The sequence below is a fragment of the Phodopus roborovskii genome, unplaced genomic scaffold, assembly GCF_943737965.1.
Source record: "Phodopus roborovskii unplaced genomic scaffold, PHOROB, whole genome shotgun sequence".
Classification (NCBI taxonomy): domain Eukaryota; kingdom Metazoa; phylum Chordata; class Mammalia; order Rodentia; family Cricetidae; genus Phodopus; species Phodopus roborovskii.
Window position 1 is genome coordinate 11,835,870 of NW_026126460.1, and position 22,937 is coordinate 11,858,806.

The 22,937-nt window shown below is 39.4% G+C and overlaps 1 protein-coding gene across 3 annotated transcripts in view; it reads left to right on the plus strand.

The window, feature by feature from the left end:
• Ccnyl1 (cyclin Y like 1) overlaps nucleotides 1-19,351 on the plus strand; it is a 34,165-nt gene extending 14,814 nt beyond the window's left edge. For all 3 annotated transcript variants that reach the window (XM_051190357.1, XM_051190356.1, XM_051190358.1), the window contains 7 exons: nucleotides 3,259-3,359; nucleotides 5,999-6,034; nucleotides 7,600-7,651; nucleotides 9,147-9,266; nucleotides 12,020-12,186; nucleotides 15,356-15,518; nucleotides 17,137-19,351. In XM_051190357.1, coding sequence (XP_051046314.1) covers nucleotides 3,259-3,359; nucleotides 5,999-6,034; nucleotides 7,600-7,651; nucleotides 9,147-9,266; nucleotides 12,020-12,186; nucleotides 15,356-15,518; nucleotides 17,137-17,253 — 756 coding nt within the window. In that variant the 3' untranslated portion in view covers nucleotides 17,254-19,351. The remainder of the gene's footprint in view (nucleotides 1-3,258; nucleotides 3,360-5,998; nucleotides 6,035-7,599; nucleotides 7,652-9,146; nucleotides 9,267-12,019; nucleotides 12,187-15,355; nucleotides 15,519-17,136) is intronic.
• Nucleotides 19,352-22,937: the final 3,586 nt, after the last annotated feature.

Here is a 22,937-nt window from a genome sequence, read left to right on the forward strand (position 1 = left end):
GCAGCAAAGGCAAGGTGGTAACTGCAACTGGCAATTAAGTTTTCATGCAACATTAGGAGAAAATTCCCTTTAGCTGCTATGTTACAGGTGTTGCTCAGAGATTTGGTTCTGCCATTGTCTAGTTTCCAGACGTAAAAGTTTGAATAGCTGGATGTGAGTGCTATGGCCCCTGCTATATCAGTTAGTGGCAAGATTTTGTATTAAGGTTTTCTCCCTTGAAACTGGGAGTGTGGCCTGAAGAGGGCAGCAGTGGTGAGTAGAAGTGGCTGCTTTTCTGAGTTAAACAATCTCTGTCTTTATCAGGAGTTTAGAGTTTGAACTGATAGGAGCAGTGTTTGGTGTTTCTAGCCAGTAGGTTGCTGATTTGCTAAATGAGCACCCAGTGGGCTAGAAGACTGTATCTAATTAAATGTTTTAATATTTCCAAAGACAAGCTATTATACGTGCATGATTAGAAACCATGTATATGGAGGGAAATGGGAGGAAGTGTCACCAGAAGGTCTATTTTATTTCTACTTAATTTTTATTCCCATCATTTTTTTTGTGTCAAAATTGATTGTTACTATGTATATGCTCTGTTATTCCTTAATACAAGTTTCACTTTCTTAATTTGAAATCCATAATGTTCCAGAATGTGAAATCTAAAATGTTTTGCGTGCCAACCTAATACTCACAAGTGGAAAATTTCACAGCTCATCCCATGTGATGAAGTAGCAAGCAAACGGCAAAACCTGGCAGAATTACCTTTAGACTGTTTGTGTGAATGAGGAACACGCACAAAAGTGTTTGTGCTTAGCCTGGTGTTGGTGGCTCACACCTTTAATTCCAGCACTGGGGATTCAGAGGCAGGAGGATCTCTGTGAGTTTGAGGCCAGCCTGGTCCAGAGATAGTTCCAGGACAGGCTGTACAGCAATACATAGAAACCCTGTCTCAAAACTGCCTCCCCCCAAAAAAGTTGTGTGTACTGACACTTAGGTCCCATCCCCAGGAAATATATATATATATGAATATTCCAAAACCCACTGTCTGAGATAGGGTTTCTCTTGCTGTGATAAAATATCATGACTAAAAGCTACTTGGGAACTAAAGGGGTTTTTTTGCTTACACTTTTACATCACAGTCATCATAATGGAGGGAAGTTAGGGTAGGAATTGGGGGTGCAGGTGGGAACTGTTGCAGGAGGCCATGGAGAAATGCTGCTTACTGGCTAGCTCTCCATGGCTTGCTCAGCCTGCTTTCTTGTAGCTCCTAGGACCATCAACCCAGAAGTGGCATCTCCCACAGTGAGCCAGACTCTCCCTCATCAATCATCAGTGAAGCAAATGCACCACAGATTTGCCCATAGGCCAATCTAATGGGTGCATTTTTTCAATTGAGAGTTCCACTTCCAAAGTGACTCTAGCGTGTATCAAGTTCACAACACTAGCCAACATATCTACAGTATTTTCTGTTCCGAGGAATTTTGATTTGAGTTCCTCAACCTATAATAATGACCCTAAAATGTATCTTCCACTGGAATAAAAGCACTTCAATGAAAACCAGTTTTTTTTTTTTTCATGTTGTATTTATCTTTGGGCTTATAAAAATATACCCTTTTAACACACAGGTCATGCAAAGTACACATGTTAACTGAACAGCTTAAGAAACATCACAGCCTTAAATATAATTTAAATAGTTCTAGCTTGGAAAAAAATTAATTTTTCCAATAGTACTTTTCAAAAACATAACATCTGGGACATTTAAAAGGGAGCAGCAACTTTATAGTGAAACAAACAACCTGTTTTATCTACCATATGGGTATCTCTGATTGTGAGCTGCTAGCGGCTTCCACCTATTGCATTTTTCATGTGTTTATGAGAAAGTACTGATGGGCAAAGTGATAGTATGATAGAAATAATTGATCATAGGAGGAAAAGAAGGCGCATCTGAATTAGTGGTTTTTTTGCTTTTTGTTTTTAAAGAATACCAAGTTACTGGTATTTTGTTTTAAAGAATGTTGCTGTTGATCTTTATTCAGTGACACTATTTGACCATGGACCATATGGGTCTTAACATACTGTAGGCTATTTCATTGTCTGATTTGCTGTATTCTTGCATTTTTTTTTTTTTTTGCAAATGAATGGATACTTCTAAAGTGTTTTAAAGATAGTTGAGAGGGCTCAAAAAGTTAATTGTCTTCGTTCCAGTGATACTGTAGATAGTTCTCTTCTAGTTTATATCTGTAGTAAGATTTATCTCTCAATTTATAGATAATTTTTCAGTTCTAGGGTTGAACCCAGGGCCTCAAGCATACTAGTCAAGTGATCTACCAACGAACTACATCTCCAGCCTTACAATTCTTAACTGTATTCTTCAATTATTTGAACTCCATAAGGTGTTAAGATTGTGTGTTCAACATTTGGTGGTAGAGGCATTGAAGTTGTTCAGATTTGGAGAAGCTCAGATTTGTATGAGGGAGATAATCCTGCAAGCAGTTAAAAGAGTACCCAAAGAGAAACATCCTGTGGTGTTGTTGTTGGTAGAGATGTGCTGGAAGGTAGATGGGGTCCAAGGACAAAGATGGAGAAAAAGGCATCCATGGCCGAGAGCAGCAGGAAGGCATCGTGATGTGTGCTAATAAATAACTGGAGGAAAAACAATACTTGGGGTTTTCATTTAAGAAACACAATGGCACTTACACATGAAATGAAAGTTAAAATCTCAAAGTTGCTTTTGCCTTCTATTCCCAGATGTGAGGGAATGTTAATGTTTAAGGGAATAGGCCCAGAGAAATTTATGGCTCCTGGCCTGTTGGCAAGGGAGCAGCCGGGCACACCACCTCTGACTTCAGAACACTTTCAGCCACTAAGATATTTAGTATTCACCTTGTATTTACTATAGTAAGTACTATATAGTAAGGCTCTTGTGCCAGTATTTAGGCACTGTAGCTACCTTTTAAGAGAAATTGCTGAAACCTTACTTAAAACTTTTTATAACATTTATAAAGGAATTTGGTAATAGATACTTGCCAGGTTTGATTTATAACTATGGTACCAAGAGCTGCATTTTTTAACCCATTCCTCAAACGTGATCTGTGGACATTAAAAGCCTCCAGTGGGTTTCCCTGCAGAGCCACACATGCTGTCACAATCAGGCAGTTCATATACTGTAAAGAATACCTTAATGCTTTATCATTTGACATTTTAACCAAGGAAAAAGAACACATTTTATAGGTTTAACTTACTGTGACATTCTCTTCTATTTCCCTCCCCCTTCAGGTATCTCCAGGGCAGCTTACTAAAAAGTATAGCTCATGCTCAACAATATTTCTAGATGACAGCACAGTCAGCCAGCCTAACCTTAGAACCACAATAAAATGGTGAGTACCACTAGGCTGCCGAGTGCTGAGCGACTGACCCCTTTGCTAAAAGCATCCCAGCCATTTTTGGTAATTTCAGTCATTTGATTATCTTGTTAAAGCACCCAGTTCAAGAAATTGGGGTCAATTAGATACTGATATTTAAGAGACTAAATGTAAATTTTCAATTTCCATTTTACTTTAAACTGCATGGTGGAAAAGTCAGCCAGTTTAGCAAATAAGAAATCTGAGGAAAAGTATGCCTCTATTTATACTGTGAAAGTACTGCTAAACATAACAGATATTTCCAGATTAGTAAATTTTTCACTAGTTACAAGCCTAAAACAATGCTTACTGCTTTGTAAACTACTTTTTGAATGAACAATTTGTCCTCTACTGGCACCGTAGTACATGAGCAACCTCATGCATACATAGGTTATTGTTGGAAATGACTTTTTTGAAATACCCCAAGATGAATTCAGGTCCAAAACAATGGTCAAAAAAAGTGCAGAGCTTCCCCACTACATTCAAGTTGTCCGGTTCCTTGGGTTTGTTTTTTTGTTGTTTTGTTTTGTTTTTTAACATAGTTTTGGAAATGCTTGTTTGGAGCATTAATGCCTTTATTCCTAATTTTACCCCTTAGTCTAAAATAATAATCAGCTTACTTTTCTTTCTAATATACTAGTTTTTAATTTTTTTTCTGGCCAATTATCAGTAATTTCTTCATTTAAAAACTGCAAGTTCTTATTCACCATGATGTATCTTTCCTTTCATACTTACAACAGCAGCTGAGATTAAATTTTGTTTTGTCAAAAACTGAGCCTCAATTCTCAAAGTCCTGGGTTTGTCATTTGTTAAATAATCACTGAGTGTTGGTATTTAGAAAAGCCTCAATCTGTAAATAAAAGATCATTGAAGTTTCATTAGAGACCTCGGATCATTTTGACTTCAAGTGATTCTGATGTTTCTATATTTTCAAAGAGTAAACCTTGGCCAAATAGGTTTCATGCCTCTCCCCCAACCCAATGTAATCTAATTTTTTAGGAATTCACTTTTGAAAGGATAGTTCCTTATTTAAGTTTTAAAAATCAATACATTTACTTGGTTAAATAAACATTTACCAAGAAAATTAGAGCAGATTGACTCTTAGGAAAGATTTTGAAAAATGTTTATTGTAGGCAGTAATATATGACTTTCAAGGAGTTAAAACCATTTTGACTCACACAACTTTTTCTATTGTACATGCCTGCAAGTGTACATGGCAGCTCATATCTGTAATCCCAGCAATTGGGAGACTCGGGTGGCAGAATCCAGGGTTCTAAGGTCATCCTCAGCTACATGGCAAGTTAAGGACCAACCTCGGCTACTTGAGACCTTGTCTTAAAGAAAGAAAAATACATGGCCGTGAGCTCATGCATTTTTCTCATTTTTGCCTTTCCCTCAGTTCATAGACACTATCAGGCATCTTTAAGAAAGGTGGTGCATGTGAGGCATTATTACATTGTCAAAGAGTGTCCAAGCAAGTCCTTTGATCTTAACCACAGCCCCTTCCCAAACTTTGCAGCACCCTGGAATCACCCTGGGAACTTCAGAAATAATCTTGAATCCAAGTCTTGCCCAGTGCCAACTGCGCATATGGTAGTGTGAGGCAGTGTGGGAGCAGCTGCTTAATGAGAATTCAGAATTGCACCTGCCTACTTGGTGGAACCTTAGATGCATCAGTTCTAAATATCGGTTCCTTCCCTTTTCTGTAAATGTGGTTGTTGTATGAACTGTCATGTAAATCTTAGTGGCCCTTTTCAAACAGAACCTTTTTTTTTTTATTTTATTTTATTTTAAAAGTCAGTCTGAGGGTAAATAAAACTGAAGCACTGTAGAAGTATCCATCTTTGATGCCAATAATGTTACAAAATCCAAGTTTTCAAATTTAAAATACATACAACTACTTCTAAAATTCAGATTTGCCTTCCCTCAAATATTTTGAGTTGCATTGTAGATGGTAAGGGCAGATGGCAAAAAGAACACCTTTTTCCCTAGTTCACATCATCTATGGCAAACATAGGAGTAATACAGTGTCTAAAGGGTTGTATTTGCTGTTGATATCTCATTTAAACTGCCATCAAGACTCCTGTGCTGTTCCTGTATTGTCAGCACTGCTTTGTTCAGGGTAGCTAATCCTATCAGCAGATTTGCAGGCACTCATTCACATTTCCTAAGTTTTCTAGTAAGAATCACACAGAAGTGACTTTAAATGCTTTTATTCAGTATGCAGAACTTTTCATTTCTTACTATAGGAAGCTAATGATCCACGGTGGTTAAATGGATAGTAAATATAAATCACCTGCAATCTGAGGCCTAACCAGAAGTCCCTACTGTTCTAAACTCAAATATATTGGTATAAATACTACAACTTGCACAGGACAAAAGGTTCTGTAGGTAGAAGGGCAAACAGCAGCAGTGATGTGTAAGCATTGCACATGATCTTAATGAAGAGAAGCATGCCTTCTAACAGCATAGTGTCCAGTTGTGTAAGAATTCAGAGTGCTATTAAGTGTCCTTTATGGTACTATTCTAACTAAGATTTCAGGGTTTCTGGGAAGGTCAACCCTGCTTAAAAATGACAAAATGAATTGCTTCAAATATTTGTTTTCCTTCCACAGTGTGACCTTAGCAATATATTACCACATAAAGAACAGGTGAGCTTCTTAAAACTTATCTTACTATTCAAACTAATTACCTTGCATAATACCAAATGTAGCATTAAGATGTAACTGTAGACATCAGACAATAAAGTACTTTTATTACAATATTGAAATGAATTTTCCATTAGAATTTCTTGTTCTTAAGACCCTTTAAAGGCCCTCTAGTTATTGAGGTTCTAAAAAGTATGGCTTTATTATATTGATAACTTGCTGGTTTATATATATTAAAATTAGAAACACATTGTAACCAGCACATGATTTTGCAAGCTTGATCCTACTAATTTTTTTTAGCTAATTTCTTGTTGTGGTGTCTTCATGCATTGCAGGACGTTTAACAATGTTACAATTGTCCATTCCCATTGTGACAATCAAAAATACACCAAAGAACAATCTTGTTAACATAATGTTTTTTGAAAATGACTTTTCCTGCATCAAAAAAGTTGAGAGAACATCTCATTTGCATTTTTATAAATCTCTTTAATGTATAACTTAGTAGAAAGACAAATATATTTTCCTGTTTCTCTGTCTTCACTTTCAGTTTGTTTTAAAGAAGGTTGAATCCAGTCCTTACTCATACATTTTTAAAGCTCTCAAATTTTTTGTTACTCTCTAGTACCACACGAAAGCCATAAAGATGTTTCACTGTAATAGGGTTTTATATTTCTCAGTGAACTTTTACATTCTACTCATTGAGCTACATCTTATATAGTAAGGGAATCTTTAACTAGTGCATGGTTGCATGATACATCCTGTCCTGTGGAAAATAATGATTTCCCTTTCTTTATAATGTTAAAAACACATTTGTTTTCATTGCTTAGCAAAAAGTGTGAACACTGAAAAGCTGTCAGGCATACACCAGAAGCTTGACAGCTTGAATTTTATAATGACAAATTGTATTTTCCTCAAAGTGGCAGATCCCTACATTCAATTTTGAGAGTGTTTGTAATTACACATTAAAGTGATATTATGTACTAAAGAGCTGGTTGAGTTCACAGGTAAATCACAAATGCTGCATGTCAACTTTGCACTTCCTCATTCAGAATATTAAAAAGAAGGGTCAGGGTGTAGTGACTTGAGTTGCCCTGCTGCATGGAAGGCATGGGAGCTCAGCAGCAGGTTTGGAAAGCAGAAGTGCAGTGGGGAAGGTAAGGAAGAGTGTTGCAGAGCTGGTTCATGCTCACAAGGGAGTGTCACCACAGGGCACAGCAGGGAGCCACGGGGGTGCTTGAGTTTGAGGACAGTCTGGGACCACGTGCCTCCTGTAGTTTTAATTCATACTATTTATAAGAAGCAAGTACATGTTAAAAAAAAACAAAACTATAATGCAAAGAACTAAAGAGAGGCAAAAGCTTGTGGAATTTAAATTTCGTTCATCTTCATCCAAGTTCTAAGTGGTTGGTTATTGGCACTACCTGTTGAGGAGTGTCCCTGCATCGCTGGCACCACTAACTGTAAACTGTTTGCATTGTTAGAGGCTGGGCTTCCCTTTCAGTCTCCCTAAACCACAGTTGTTAACTAAGATTCTAACTCAGCTTGTCATTACCTGTTAAACTTTATAGAGATGCAAATAGATCCCTGGACATTTTTGATGAGCGATCACATCCACTCACAGTAAGTGCCTGTTTGCTTTGTTTTTTAAGTTGTATTTTTCTTTCCTAGAGCTGTGTATTCCATGCTTGTTTGTTTTGCCATTGATTATTAGGAGAAAGTTGCTCCTAGCTTAAGGAGAGTTGTTCATGGCTGTGCTAGAGTAACAACAGGTTTGCTGATATGGCAAGTAGTGAGCTAAGGGAAGTAAGTGGATTGTCTGAATACTGACAACAGATCATCTTCAGTAACATCAAACAGTAGAAACATTTGTAAATCCAACAAATATGTCAAACCTCTCAAGAGAATCAGAAAACTTTAAATAAGTTAAAATGGCACTAGCCAGTGTGGTTTAAGTAGACCTGTAATCCCTGCACCTTGAAGGCTAAAACAGGATGGTGATTTCGAGAATAGTCTGTGCAATATAGTAAGACCCTGACTTGAAAAAACAACCAAAACCATCAAAAACAAAAACAAAAATCAAAGACCCTATAAAAACTTAAGAAGTCACTTCTTATGCCCAACATATGCCCACTCTTAATACTTAAAGAGGCATACGTGGCTGACTGTTGATATGGAAAATTCAGTGTCAAGAGCCTATGGTTATAGGAAACTAAAAAGAATTTTTTTTTTTCTTCAAAATTTATTGTGGACAAGTATGACCCCTGTGACATGTTAGGGTTAGTAAGGGTTCAGCATAAAAAGAACTGGGAGAGTCTCTGGAAGAAAATGAAGGTATAAATTCCAGAGCTTATGCTTGTGTCTCTTTAATAGGTGGTGGATAGGTATGAATAATTATATTACAGTTATATATTGCTTCACAGTGGTACATCTTCCAGTATGTGTTAGGTGATTTCAATATTCTGCCAACATCATAGAGTACTTCATCTAAGATGGCTACATTATTACTTGTTGATGTTTTATGGAACTGATAATAGATATTAATAATAGATATTTGGTCCATCATTGCTTGAAATGTCATTCATGCCAATTGACTCTAAGATCCCCCACTGTTTATGTTGAAAAAAAAAAAAAAAAAAAACTGAATGTCACCAGGCATGATTACATATACTTTCAGTCCCCGAACTCAGGAGGAAGAGTTAGGTGGATCTCTGTAAACTTGAGGCCATCCTGATCTACATAGTGAGTTCCAAGACTGCCAGGGCTACAAGGTGAACCTTGCCTCAAGACAAACATACAAACAAAAAATGAAATAAATTGAGCCATACCACCCCGGCCAACAAGATGGCTCAGTAGGTAAAAGCACTTGCTGCCAAGCCTTAGGGCCTATGTTTGACTCCCAGTATGGTGGAGGAAAAGGACAACTCCTAAAGTTGACCTCTGACCTCATGTGGGCACCATGTCTGTGCATGCCCCCCCATACACACATCTGATTTATATAATAAATGTTTAAAATTATCTTCAGGAACATGTGGGCACAATGTGGAGACTGCTGCTATCTTAAGAATACTTAAAAATTTCCCTCGGTCAATATTTATATATATTTTTTTTCTTTCAGAGAGAGAAAGTTCCAGAGGAGTACTTTAAGCATGACCCTGAACACAAATTTATTTACAGATTTGTTCGTACACTTTTTAGTGCTGCACAACTGACAGCCGAATGTGCAATAGTAACATTGGTAAGCTATTCCTTTCTTATCAAGCTTTATTAGGAAGTCTGTGCTCACATATGTTTAATCCCTAAAATTATCCTGAGAACTTTAATAAAACGAACCTTCTCAAGAAATGCAAAAACACATATTTAAATTTAACAGTCATTATAGTTTAAAATGTTGCCATTGCTTTTATTATCACAAAACAATTGCCATTAAAGGCCATAAGAGAGAGTCCCCTTCGTAGCTCACTACACATACACAGGATGTCAGTGGGGTAGAATGGGAAGCAATAGTGGACCCCAGTGGTTCACCCAACCTGGTTCAGTGCAGTTTAAGGTACATGCCAGGCTGTGGTCCTGGTGTGTGTTGTGATTGATTGATGGCCCAGTTCTATGTTCTTGGGTGATGAGGAAGCCAAAGAGCTTATGTATTATAGGCAGTGAGAGCAGTGCTAAGACTGTGATGTTAGAACATTCCATGTGCTCAAGGAAAGCAGGATGGCCATTTGAAGGGAGTGAGGAATAAGGGAATTAAGGGAGAGGAGATGCTAGGGACAGTCTCACAGGGAAATGGGTTCCAGGTGAACTAGTAGCTTTTGGTAAGTCTTGATAAGGGGGAAATTGTCTTAATTTAGGAAGCTTTCCTAACTGTTTTTGTAGAGGTAGATTATAATTGGAGGTCAGAATAGAAGGCAGTAGAGCATTAGGATGTCATATAGGCAAGTAGTAAAAAATGTTGCAGGATAGAAAGTTGTCAGATTACTAATGAAGATAGCAAGAACAGGTATTACTTGCAGATTGGAATAGGATAACATGGAGTTTGGGCTTCTATAACTAGGTATTGGAGAGTTGGAATAAAAACATTTGTAAGCATGATGAGCTTGACGTGAGCTGTTTCAGAATAGAGATAGCAGCCAGAAGCACACACACGTGTGTTCACTAAAAGTGGGCTGGAAGTGAGCTGCCATGTATGTGGTCTGCACATGATCTTGAGAAGCAGCACTTGGGGTTGTGGGAAGTGACATCAGAGCAATCTAAACATTTATATTGAATGAAATCTCTGGTGGAGGGAAAATGTCTTTTTTAAAAAGGCCATTTGGGAAGGGTGTTGTGTATCGTGGGATGGAGTCAAGCTATTAAATAGAAGAGTTGGCTTCAGTTTGAGGAAGAGAATGTCCTGTCTCCCACTGACACAGTAGGACAGTGTTTCCCTGAATGACAGCGCTAACAGCCCTGATGGGGGAAGGGCAGCCAAGGTGTGCAGTGCCTCATTGCTCCCTGACTATCTGTGACGAGCAGCAGGGGAGACTCTGAGAGACTCAGTCTTCACTGTAATCTCACTGAGAGTAATATGTGTGGACAACGTTCACACATCTGAGTCATTAGTCTAATGACCTTAAAAAAGTGACTGACTCAGCCATACAGTGGTGACACACACCTTAATCCCAGCACTGGGGAGGCAGAGGCAGGCAGATCTCTGTGAGTTCAAGGCCAGCCTGGTCTACAGAGTGAGTTCCAGGACAGGCTCCAAAGCTACAGAGAAACCCTGTCTTGAGAAACCAAAAAAAAAAAAAAAAGAAGAAGAAAGGCAGGAGTGAGGGAGGAAGGAAGGGGAAATAAAGAAGGATGGAAAGAAGTGACTTACTCTTAAAAGTCAGTTTGTTTCCCTTTTCATCTTGATATAAAGCTTACATACCCCTTGTTGGGTCCCTTCCACATCAGAGCTCAGCACCTGCTCTCTACCAACTGTAGATCACAAATACTTGGTGGGAGCTTTTCTTGACATTCTCCAAACAGTACTATTAGCATTAGCATTTACATTGTTTTTACTACTGTCAATAATGTAGAGGTGATTTAAAACATATGGGGCTGAACATGATGGCTCGTGTATGTAATTGTAGCACTTGGGAGACTGAAGCAAGATCACAAGTTCAGGGCCAGTCCAAAAGCTACATAGTGATACCCTGTCTCACAAAGCAAGTAAGGAGGTGTTATATATAAATACTGCTTTATATACATATTTATATATATGGATCTTAAGCATCTTTGGTTAAAACCAATCTCCCTTGGATACCAAAGAACAATTGTTATCTTTCAGAGAGCTTTCTCCACAATCTTAGACTCAACCAACCTCACCCAGTTGCTTATAGCAAAGGCATTTGCTTTGTTTAAGCTCATTTATGAGAATGGCTCACAAACTACTCCAGTTTAAGGGATAGACTGGAAGCTTTGCTACCACCTTAAAGCCAAGAGAATTGACAGATTATGTAAGAGAGAAAATGGTTTCTTGGAAGTGATAGTGGAGAGGAGAAAATGAGGCATGGCCACCCTTTTGGGTACAGGTGGTTCCTTATGAAGGCACTGTGCCTATGGTGCTATCTGCCCAGTAGCCACTGGGAGGCTCTCTTGTCCTCGTTCCACACAAGAGTCACTGTGACCTGAAAAAGACTTAAATGTGCTCAGAGTGACTTGGTTTTAGATGCGTGAGTCTGGCATGCCTGTAAAATCACATGGGAGAGACTTGAGATTTACTGAACAGCCTGAGTCTGCACTGGGCCCGTCTGCTGCTTTGCAAGTGTGAATGTTGTACTGTTCTTCAGGGCTACTACTAAGTGACAACCCTTGCTCTGAAGCCTGGGCAAGTGGACAGCAGAGAAGTCTGACCTCTTGCTGAGGTGTCTGCAGCACTGCAGCTTGTCACGCACAGAGGAGGCCTGTCACTCATAAACTCGGCACTTACCCTTAACCCAATCAAAGACCAGTGCTCCACTTTTGCAGGTTTACTTGGAGAGACTTTTAACTTATGCTGAGATCGACATTTGCCCCACTAACTGGAAAAGAATTGTTTTGGGAGCCATTCTTCTTGCCTCCAAGGTTTGGGATGATCAGGCTGTATGGAATGTGGACTACTGCCAGATCCTCAAGGACATTACAGTTGAGGACATGTGAGTTTGTAAGGGTTCGGTGAACTTCCTAACCATTTTTCTAGCACTCTAATTTGCTCCCATAAAGTTTTACATAGAATTTAAAGAATACTTTTAAAAGCTGTTTTGAACAGCCAGTGGAAATAGACATAAAACTACATTCTTTCTATCCAGCTGTATAACAGTTCATATCATTAATTGGTAGTTACTGATGGCATATTTATAATAATGTGATAAATTGAAAAGTATTTTTGCAGTTTTGGTGACCTTTACAAGGACAGCATAGTACAGTATATATTTTATTGCTTTTTAAAATCTACTAGTTCTGCTCCTTTTAATGGATACATACCAGATTGGCTAAGCTAGAATGGGAATAACACTTGTTGTATCATTGTACATTATCCAATAGATATGGTAAGTGTGGAGATGATTTTCTTTAATAAAATACCAGTTGTAAGTGGAAAAGAGGTTTAGTTTTTGTTTGGAACTATTAAGGGGTTTTGTTCTTGTCTCAGAGCCTCTGGACTTGTGCAAGGTTATCACCTGAGTCTTTCATTGTGTATTTACTTCTGCTGGCCCTAGACTCACCATTTTTTTTTTTTTTTCTTTTTTATATCTAACCATCTATAACAAGCTACCAAGTACAAAAGCCAAAATTTCAGGAAATGCTTCTGCCTCCTCTGCATGTGGAGTATTTGTTTTAGAAATGGTCTGATGGGCTAGTAAGCTCTAGGATTGCTCTTAGGCAGGCAATGCTAGAACAGCTCGGGGGCTTCACCAGCACTTGTCCAGCCTTGGCGGCCCACATATCTGAGCGCATATCCTCAATGATGGTCACTAGCATGATGCTGGGGCATACCAGTACTCATGCTGTGAAGTCTGCAAGCAAGATGAGCACCAGAGAGGTCTCCTACAAACCCTGAAAGTGCTCACTTGACAGAGGAATGTCTTTGCTGGGGGTACTTATGAAATAGCTTAGTGATGAAGAAACTCTTGATTATATTGAACATAATAGGAAGATCAAGATATGATGAGGGCAGTAGAAGTTACCCATTCCTGTAGTCAGGACTGTCACTCATAATTACCAGTGTTTGCTGAAAGTGGTCATTTTCACATTGTGGCACTGGTAGCCATCTTACCAAAGGACATGACAACAAAATCGGAAACAGATGGACATACTTTTGGAAGTTACCAAGGCCAGAGTGACTTTGATCACTGTGTCAATCATCTATAAACTGGCCCCTGGGAAAAAGTAAAATGTGTAATTATCCTTAAATTTAAATTTTAAACCCAGCTGCCAGGGGCTCTGGTTTAGTTGTAAGATTAGAAAGGATTCAGAAAACATTGGGTTTCCCGGATGTGAACCCACAGCAAGGGCAGTGGTGGCAGGGGCTGAGGCCCTGGTACCTTTTGTTATGAGCAGAGAAACACCAGGAGCTGTGTTCCTGTCACCTTTTGTTTATGACCTTTGAGAACTGAAGAGCATGATGAGGTTAATATGCATTTGTCTCCTTCCTCTGCTGTTGGCTATTTATAGTCCCCCCCCTTTTTTTTTTTTTTTTTTTTTTAGTCTAAATTAAAAGTTTAAAATCAGCATCTGTCAGATTTTCCTTAAAACTTTCCACCATGTATGTGTCTTGTTAGGCTATATTTCTGTTCAAAAAATAAGTTAAAACTAGACAGCTGCTGTCCAGGAAATGTGCTGTGCCGGTAAATGGTGTGCATTCAGCCATGTGGAAAAAAAAAAAAAAAAAACCAACAACAAAAACCCAGAAGCTGCATATTCTGTTGGCATAATGCTTTTCTTCAGTGATTAAACCTCTATTAATAGACATGTTAATCCCATGAAGGACTGTATTTCAACACAGTTAGAATGTATTAGCAGAGAAAATATAAAAGGGATAGTGAAGTACATTTGTTCCTGTAGCAAATTAAGTCTTGATTACCTGATTATCAAAACATTATCTGATTTACATTTCTATAGGCTTATTGCTGTATGAACAGGAAATTAATTTTGGAAGTGGGCTGTTTAATTTTAGCTAATGAGAAAACCATATTTTACCTACTTTCTGTATAGAGTGTCAGATACTTCTTGAGGCAGTGAATAAAATATTAAACCAAGTAAGTTCTAAGACAGGTCTCTGTTGTATTTGCTTAAGTGTTTATAATTTTTCTATACTTTCTGAAGGGATTATGAATGGTCAAGTTTACTCTAATTTTTTTTTTTTTTTTAACCTTCAGCAAGGTCAGTATGGTCACACAGTACAGAGCTGCTCCCCGTCTGCATTTCCCTCCTTGTAGAGCTCACTCCCTCTGCACATTCTGTCCTGGCTAGGGCAGCAAGTGCTCAGCGTCTTGGGGTTTTATTCCCAGCATAGGAACCAGGTTTGTTGGTACAGTGCTCTACCAGACATAGTGTATTAAAGTGGGTTTAGTGTAGCCAAGACATCTGTCTTTGATCTCTCTGCTTTCCAGAGTTTAAAATGAGTGTCTTGACTGTCATAGTGACAGTTTGTCACCTTAGTGTAATATTAAGGTGAACAGAAACTTGCATTGTGCCCTTTGACATAGCCTCATGTGCTGAGGCCGGGGAAGGGGTTTCCTTTCCCTTCCAATGTGGCTTATTTATTTATTTATTTATTTATTTATTTGAGATGAATCCTTGTTGCCTCAAGAGTTTTCCCCCCTCAGAGATAATAGCGTGGCTCTCGATGGATCCATTTGTTGCCGTGGTGATGTGCCCACTCCTTTTGTTGGCGCTTCTCTACTTCAATAAGCCCCTTCCTGTTATCAGCCCAGGGAAAATGTCTGCAAGTTCTTCAGAGCTAATAAACAGCATACATCATTCCTTTCATCTGCTCACTATAGCGGGCCTTGTGAGTGAGTGTGGAGTACGGATAGTCCAGCTGCACTAATGGAACTCTGAAGAATGAGCCTGCAAGTCAGCAGCATGAGTGCATGAGAGGGAGGGCTGTAACCTTTCCCCTCCCCAAACTCAGTGCTGGGATGCAGAAAGGACCAGGAATAGCTGTACCTTGTTTGAGCACTGGTATATTAATCTAGTGGGGTAGTCTTTATGTGTCCAAGACAGAATTTAGAGCTATTCTAGAAACTCTGAATGATAATTTTGAAGATTGCCCAGTTGACTAAAATTGCCCTATGTGAGTTTTGCTGTGTTCCTCCTCCCCAGGAATGAGATGGAAAGGCATTTCTTGGAGCTACTCCAGTTCAATATTAATGTTCCTGCCAGTGTTTATGCCAAATACTACTTTGACCTTCGCTCCTTAGCTGATGACAACAACCTGAATTTTCTGTTTGCTCCTCTCAGCAAAGAAAGAGCTCAGAACCTAGAGGTAAGGCTGCATTCACTAAGTGGGGTTTGCTGCAAACCACCCGGCCAACATCTGTGAAGACAATGGGAAGCTTTTAAATTAGCACATTGAAGAGGTTATTATCTCTGGCATCATATTTCCTGTGTCTTTTATGGTTTCTACAAGTATCTACATTATATAGAGAGGTAGATATTGCCTCCAGTAATCACAATTCAGTCTTTTTAATCAAATGTAATATAGTTATGGTTTCCCTATTCAAGCTTTGTATCCTCATAATCATATATAGATAACTTCCTGAAATTATGTTCTTAATTATTCCTACTTACATATCACAACTCTGCTGCATTTCACCCGAAAAATTGTCAGATACCTTGAGTTTACTAGACAGCGTTAGTGGCTAAACTGAGAGACCTGTGTTTAGCATGCAAAATGCAAATGTATTTCTCATACTGAATATAGGGATGACATAGTGTTTTCATAAAAGTGTAATGGAGGCTGGGGAGTTAGCTCAGAGGCTTGAAAATGGATCTGTGTTCAAATACCAATGGTCACATCCAGTGTCTTTCTACCCCAGCCCTAGGGGATCAGGCACCTTCAGACACCAGTGGGTAGCCTTCCCCACACTCATACATAAATAAAATGTTCTTTAACAATGAAGGTGTGAACTTACATATAGGCAAAGTCATAGTTATGTCTTAAATGTTAAGTAAATGGGTCACAGTGATTCACATTCTTTAGGATGGAACTTCCTTAAGGTACCTTGATAACTTAGAATGCTGTTCTATTAGTGTGCTAGTAAAATAGTCATTAGACTCCTGCTATCAAGTATAGCAGTTGCCAACCTTGTTAGACCACTGGAAATTGGATATAATTGTAACAACTGAGTAAACACTGTTTTAGCATAGTTGCGTGATAATGATGTTTAAAAAAAAAAAAAAAAAAAAAAAGCCTGTCACAGCATCTACTACATTTTTGAGAACTCAGTTTTATGTGTGTGATGGCCAGAAGCTGACACAGATGTCTTTTACTTATATTGTGGAACTGGGTGCCTAACTGGACCTCACTGGGTTACTAGAGGGCTCCTCGAGGCTCCAGGCTCCTCCTCTCACCACTTCATAGCACTGGGATTGTAGGGACGTGCCACCACACCTGGCACAGGACAAGGAATCCAAACTCAAAGCTCTCATGTGTGCATAGCCAGCACTTCACCTGCAGAGCCATATCTCCATCTGAGGAACCCAGGTTTTTTGTTGCTTGTTTTTTGGTTTTTCAATACAGGGTTTCTTTGTATTGCTTTGGAGCCTGTCCTGGACCTATCTCAGTAGACCAGGCTGGTCTCGAACTCACAGAGATCCTCTGCCTCTCGAGTGCTGGGACCAAAGGCATGCACCACCAATACCAGGCAGGAACCCAATTTTTAGGTAACTTAAGTTCCCCTCTTCCAGGCATTAAGTCATGACCCTGAAAAGATTAGGAAGACTAGCAGGAAGTAGTATCCCCAGTACCTATCCCTGTAGACCTTCACCCTCAGGTGGCTACATTTGTTTAGAGGCGGTTTGAATTGCTTTTTTTGTTTTGCTTTCCTTAAAGGCTGCATTCTTCTTTAAACCTCAATATTCTGTTTGATTGCATTTCCTAGGCCATTTCAAGATTGTGTGAAGACAAATACAAAGACTTGTGTAGAGCTGCTATGAGAAGATCTTTAAGCGCTGATAATTTCATTGGTATTCAGCGCTCTAATGCCATCCTCTCTTAAGGGAGAGGCATGAGGAGTGAGAACACCAAGGGACTCCTCATTGACAAAGACTGGAGAAGTAGCACCTCTCCTGGTCAGAGACCAGCACAGGTGGGACTCCACCGAATGCGAAGACCTCAAATTCAAGAGACTCTGGACAGTGACTGCTGACTCCATAGGAAAGAATGGGACCTTGTCAAAGCAACCACTCTCTGTCCTTTGTAATGTAAACAGTTACAAAAACTACTCCAAAGCAAAAGCTCTGACCACACACAGATATTGCTTACCATGTAGGCCAATGGCTGTGAAATATGTGAGGTTTTTAAATTGTTTCAATTTTTAGACTTTTGTTTGAGACAGGGTCTTATGTAGCCTGGGCTAGCTTCAAACTACAGGCTAGCCTCGAACTCCTAATCTTCCTGCCTCTACCTCCCAGTGCTGGGATCACCATGCCTGGCTCAGACTTTAGACTTTAAAGACACTAACCATATAACTTGTTTTTCTTGCCCCTCTCTCAACTGCTGCATATGCTTTTAGAATTGATTCAGTATTACCATTAAAACATGAGACTCCTTCCCATTTTTGTGGTGCTGGGAATCAAACTGAGGACTTAGCGTGTGCTCGGTGAGCATTTGACCACTGAGCTACACTCCTCAGCCCCAAGCATGGGATACTTAACACTCATGAAACCATCTAGGAGCAGATTGTAGCATCATTAGGTATTAAAAGTTCTCCTTCTGTGTCATCAAAGCTGCTAGTCATTATTGGCAATCAGTTTAAATTACCAAAAAGCTGCTGGGTAACACTCGCCATTGGTATTCTTTGCAAGCTCTGCTTGCTAGTGTTTTTTGGTATGTTTGGAACCGTAAAGGGAAAGTATCAGTTGTTGACTTCTGTTGGGTCCTCAGTGCATTTCCTGTGAACTATTAATGGTGCTTCTCATTTTCAGATGATTTTTCTCACTTTTAAATGTGTATTAAAAGATATTTTCATAATGCCAAACAACATAGTGGTCCAGTGATCATGAGCAAATAGCAAAAATACAAGGTATCCCCAAAATTAGTGATGCTTTACACTTAATGTTCTGTGCCTGGGCTCTCTGGGAACACTGCATCAGAAGTATAAAAGCCACAAACTTTCACAAAAACATCATTTGAAAAGTTTTAATTTACTAATTTGAAATAATTAAGCTTCTAATTTTCTCTTGAAGATTGCAAACTATGAACCAAAAAATTAAAACTAAAGGCTTGATATTCCAAATTTGGGGGGATTAAGTTGAAAAGGTAAAGTAAAACACTTAAATAATGTTTCATTAGTTTGTAGCGTTTATAACTCTACAAGCGTCAGAGTTTAAACCTGCACTGAGATCTGGGAACTGCTGTGTATTCCCATGGAAACACTCCTTTTTTTCCAGTCTGTCTTTGCCAGGCTGGGCTCTAACTGCTTTGATCACCTAAGTGTCTTTACATTCAGTTAAGGGAGGTTATGAAGAGCACTGTTAACACATATAGTACATGGAAAAGGAATCAGATCCTCAAACAGGTGAAATGAGCAATTAAAAAAAAAAATATTACCCTGCATGTTTGCCTGGGTACACATGTCTTCTAAACTGCACCTAGGAGCCCTAAAGAAATCTAACCCAGGCAATTGCTTGAGTGCAGGTGTCTTGTACACTGCACCCAGGAGTCCTAAGCACAGGCCTTAAAAGGCGGGGAGGAAATGATTAGGAAAATGATGACAGCAGCACCTAAATTTGAAATAATAGAAAATTTGTGTTTTCAACTACGTGCATTCTATTTCTTCTCACATGTAACTGGGAGTCTTACCTGTAAACAAGACCGTTGTGGGCCAAGAATACTTTCTCTTACAATGCTTCCTTCACACGCTCTCAAGTGCTGCCGGGTTCATCATTTTTTAAAGGACAGACATAAATGTTAAGGAAGGATGTATGAAATATTACAATCTACCACCTCAAAAACACATTGTTATGGAGTTCAGAGCTTAGAGATTCAAGTGTTGATTGCAGTTTTATTTTGAAAAGAATGCTACAACTAAACGTGGTTTTTCTTTCTCATGTTTATATTAAAAGAAAAGCTAATAAATTCTATTTTAATTAAAACATGGCTAGTGTGTTTGTACCACTTCTCTGTCGACAAAGCTGCTTTGATTCATGGTCTACTTCAGGAGTCGTGATTGTCTTTGCTCAGACTGTTTTCTGCCTGAAGATAATGTGTTGAACCTGGAGTATGTCTAGCCACAATACTTAGTGACATAGAGCAGTAGATGGCACATTTGAGTAGTTAGTTCATCATAGTGACTCAAAAAGGGTCATAGTAGATGCAATTATAGGTATGCACCAAAGAGAAAGAGGTGGCTAGAATAGTATCAAATTAGAGCGTTCCACAGAGGATAAAACAGAAGTATGGGAATTTGAATTGGGGTTGCTTGCAACCCGATGTATGAAACTTAAAATGATGTTTTAAGTTTGCATTTCAGGTGGGAATAAACCCAATCTACCTAAGGGTTTTGTTTTTGTTTTGAGACAGGGACTCTTATCTGTGTATCCTTGGCAAGTCTGGAAATACTGAATGGCCTGGCCTATTCTGATCCTCAGTGAGGGTCCGAACTAAGCAATTATTAAATTCTGCCCGTGTTGCCCATTTATTTACTTTTACTTTTTCAATATTTGAAGTCAGATCTTAGAGTGATGGATTCCTTTGTTCTTGACATATGGGATAACTGAACTGACAATTTAGGAAGGGAAAACCTGTCATAAATCACATAAGCCATGGAGTGGTGCTGCACACCTTTAATCTCACCACTCAGAAGGTAGAGGCAGGCGGGTCTCTGAGTTCAAGGCCATCCTGGCACACACAACTAGATCCAGGACAGTCAGCGCAGTTACACAGAGAAACCCTGTCTTGAAAAACCAAAAACACACATAAGAACTTGCAATATTGAAGTCAGAGAGGTGCCTCTGATTAAGAGCCTCTGTTGCTCTTGCAGGGCCCCTGGATTTGATTCCCAACCCCTATATCAAGCTCCTGATGACTGACTGTAACTCCAGCTCCAGATCTGACATGTTCCTGACCCCAGGCACAAGCACATATACACAAGTTAACATTTTTAAAAGGATGTGCATCTTATATGTAGAAATGCTGCATGAGTGGACAAACATTAAACAATGATCTGGGAAAGTAAGACTGGACATGAAGCTGCCACTTTTAATAATTTAGCACCATGAGTATCACTGATAATTGCTTTTCCCTCTTTGACCTTGACACTAAAACTTGAGTCCTTTTGGTGAGAAATTGGATCAATTGAATATGTAAATGTCTCTGAAAGTGGATAGGGTCACTTAACAAACTGGGCATGAAAACCAAATCACCAGTAGGGTCCTAACTAGCATCTTCTCAAGGTTCTCTACTCTGAAAGGATAATTAAAAGGGACATCTGTCAGGACTTTTTCTTTTGTGTTTTAGAAGATGAGTGATGATGTGTTTGAGTTTTGTTTTTAACCTCTAATTTACCTTTTAAAAATTTGTATTTACTTCTTAGGAAAGGTGCAGTTTACTTAATAGCCATGAATGCAAATGAAGGGGCAAAAGCAAAACAATAAAACACCTTCAATACTAATATTTTTCTTTTGAGAAACAGATTTTTTTGTTTTGGTTGCAGTTTTTGGAGATAGGGTTTCTCTGTAGCTTTAGAGCCTGTCGTGGAACTAGCTATTGTAGATCAGACTGGTCTCGAACTCAGAGATCCTCCTGCCTCTGCCTCCCAAATGCTGGGATTAAAGGCATGCACCGCCACTGTCCAGCAAGAAACAGATGTTTTAAAGGGAAAATTTCCTCCTCCTATCAATACTGTAAGACTGCCTACCAAATAACAGGCTGTGAATGGTGAGACAGGGTCTCACTATGCAGGCCTCAGTGGCCTGGCACTTGCTCTGGTGACCCAGGCTAACCTTGAACTCAAGTGATCCTACTGCCTCTGCCTTCAGGGGACTTAGATTATAATCCTGTGCCACACTAATATCGGAGTTTTAACTGGTGTATGATAATTGCATTATACGGAAAAGATAGATCTGAAATGCATGTTTGACCGCATTAAAACTCCCATTCTTGCAAGTTGGAATTCTTAGTAATTCCCTGTTTACGGTTAGATTTCTTTGTATCAGATTCCAACCTAGCCCACACTTCCACATTTCTTGCATTTTAAATTCAACAACACAGAACTTTAGTTTTATGACAGCTCCACTTGGTTTAGTTTTTTATATCCCTTAATGCAGTATTCCCTGGTTCAAAGACGTCAGTCAGTGTTAACAGCCAGGTATCAGGTTAGACTGTTTTCATAAGCTAAGCTTTGCATGCTAGCTAAAACCTTTCACAACCCAGTCTTCACTCCAGCCATGTTTAAAACAACTGGTTTGCCTGCCTGGTCCTTCACCCAGAAGCTGCATTTTTAAGATAGTACTGTTTGGAAAGAAAGCTCTCAGCAGAGAAATACCCCAAGGTAAAGTGCTAGTTTCTATGCAAACTGTGTGCCTAGTATGGGTCAACAAGTCCAGTATAAGATTACCTCCAGTCTGCCAGCCACTTAACCTATCTGAAGGCTTGATACCGTGCCAGCAAATGCCACAAAGGAAAAACTGGGCTGTTCCCCTACTACTTAGGAGCAACCTTGGTTTCTTGGGCTCTTTTCACCACTCAACTGTTTTAAGTGGGTTTGCCAGAAAGATAACATGCACTTGCCGTGAAAAAAAACTTTAACAATCCCACCTTATGGTTTGGGACCTTCAGGATGCAGGAAAGGATGTGAGGTTGTGTAGAAGAATCCTGAATCTAAAAAGTGAAAAGTTCAGGAAAAAAAAAAAACCAAACAACCACCTAGCCTTATAACAGCTCTAAAAAACTGGGCAGTTTCAATGTTAACAAAAAAAAAAAAATCAGTGGTAGCCCCAGAACCAAAGAGCCACAAGAAGATACAACAAATATTGTATGTCTGAGGCCCTCAAAGAATACCCAGGTTGAGTATGATGGCTTTAAAGGCCCTGATGTTCCATTTTCTTACCCTACAAACCACCTGAAGTCCCAATGGTTATTCTCTAGTAGAACTAATCCCTCCAAAGGCTGAGATTCGTTGTACCCACCTCCCTACCCCCACCCTCTCCTTACCTGGCTCAAGCCCCTGAGGGTCTGTTGCAGTAGACCATTCCAGCTGTAACCTTTTTTGGTGAATGTCCAACATGGCACACTTCATGCTGGTGACCATAAAAGCCCTCTATTAGCTCCAGGTTGGAGGAAATGCAGACTTTCTGTGGTTTACAGGCTCACTGGCCCCTGAGCTCACCTGTGCCAGCCCATCCACAGTCCCCAGAGCAGCTGCTTCCAACTCAACAGTGCTTAGAAATTCCATGACTAATTTAAATATTCTATTTCTCGATAGGGTCACCAAACCAGCTACCTCTCAAAGTCCTTGTCTAAATATGGTATCATGAACACTCGACCTCAGAACACTACTGTTCAGTGTCTTCAGTCTAGAGTTTACAGTAAAGGGCCAGCATTTAGTTGTAACATGTACCATGGTTAAGACATTAACATGTTTGACCCCAGCAATTGAGACAGAGGCAGGTGGATCTCTGAGTTTGAGGCTAGCCTATGGTCTAAATAGTTCCAGGACAGCTATCACTACATAGAGAGACC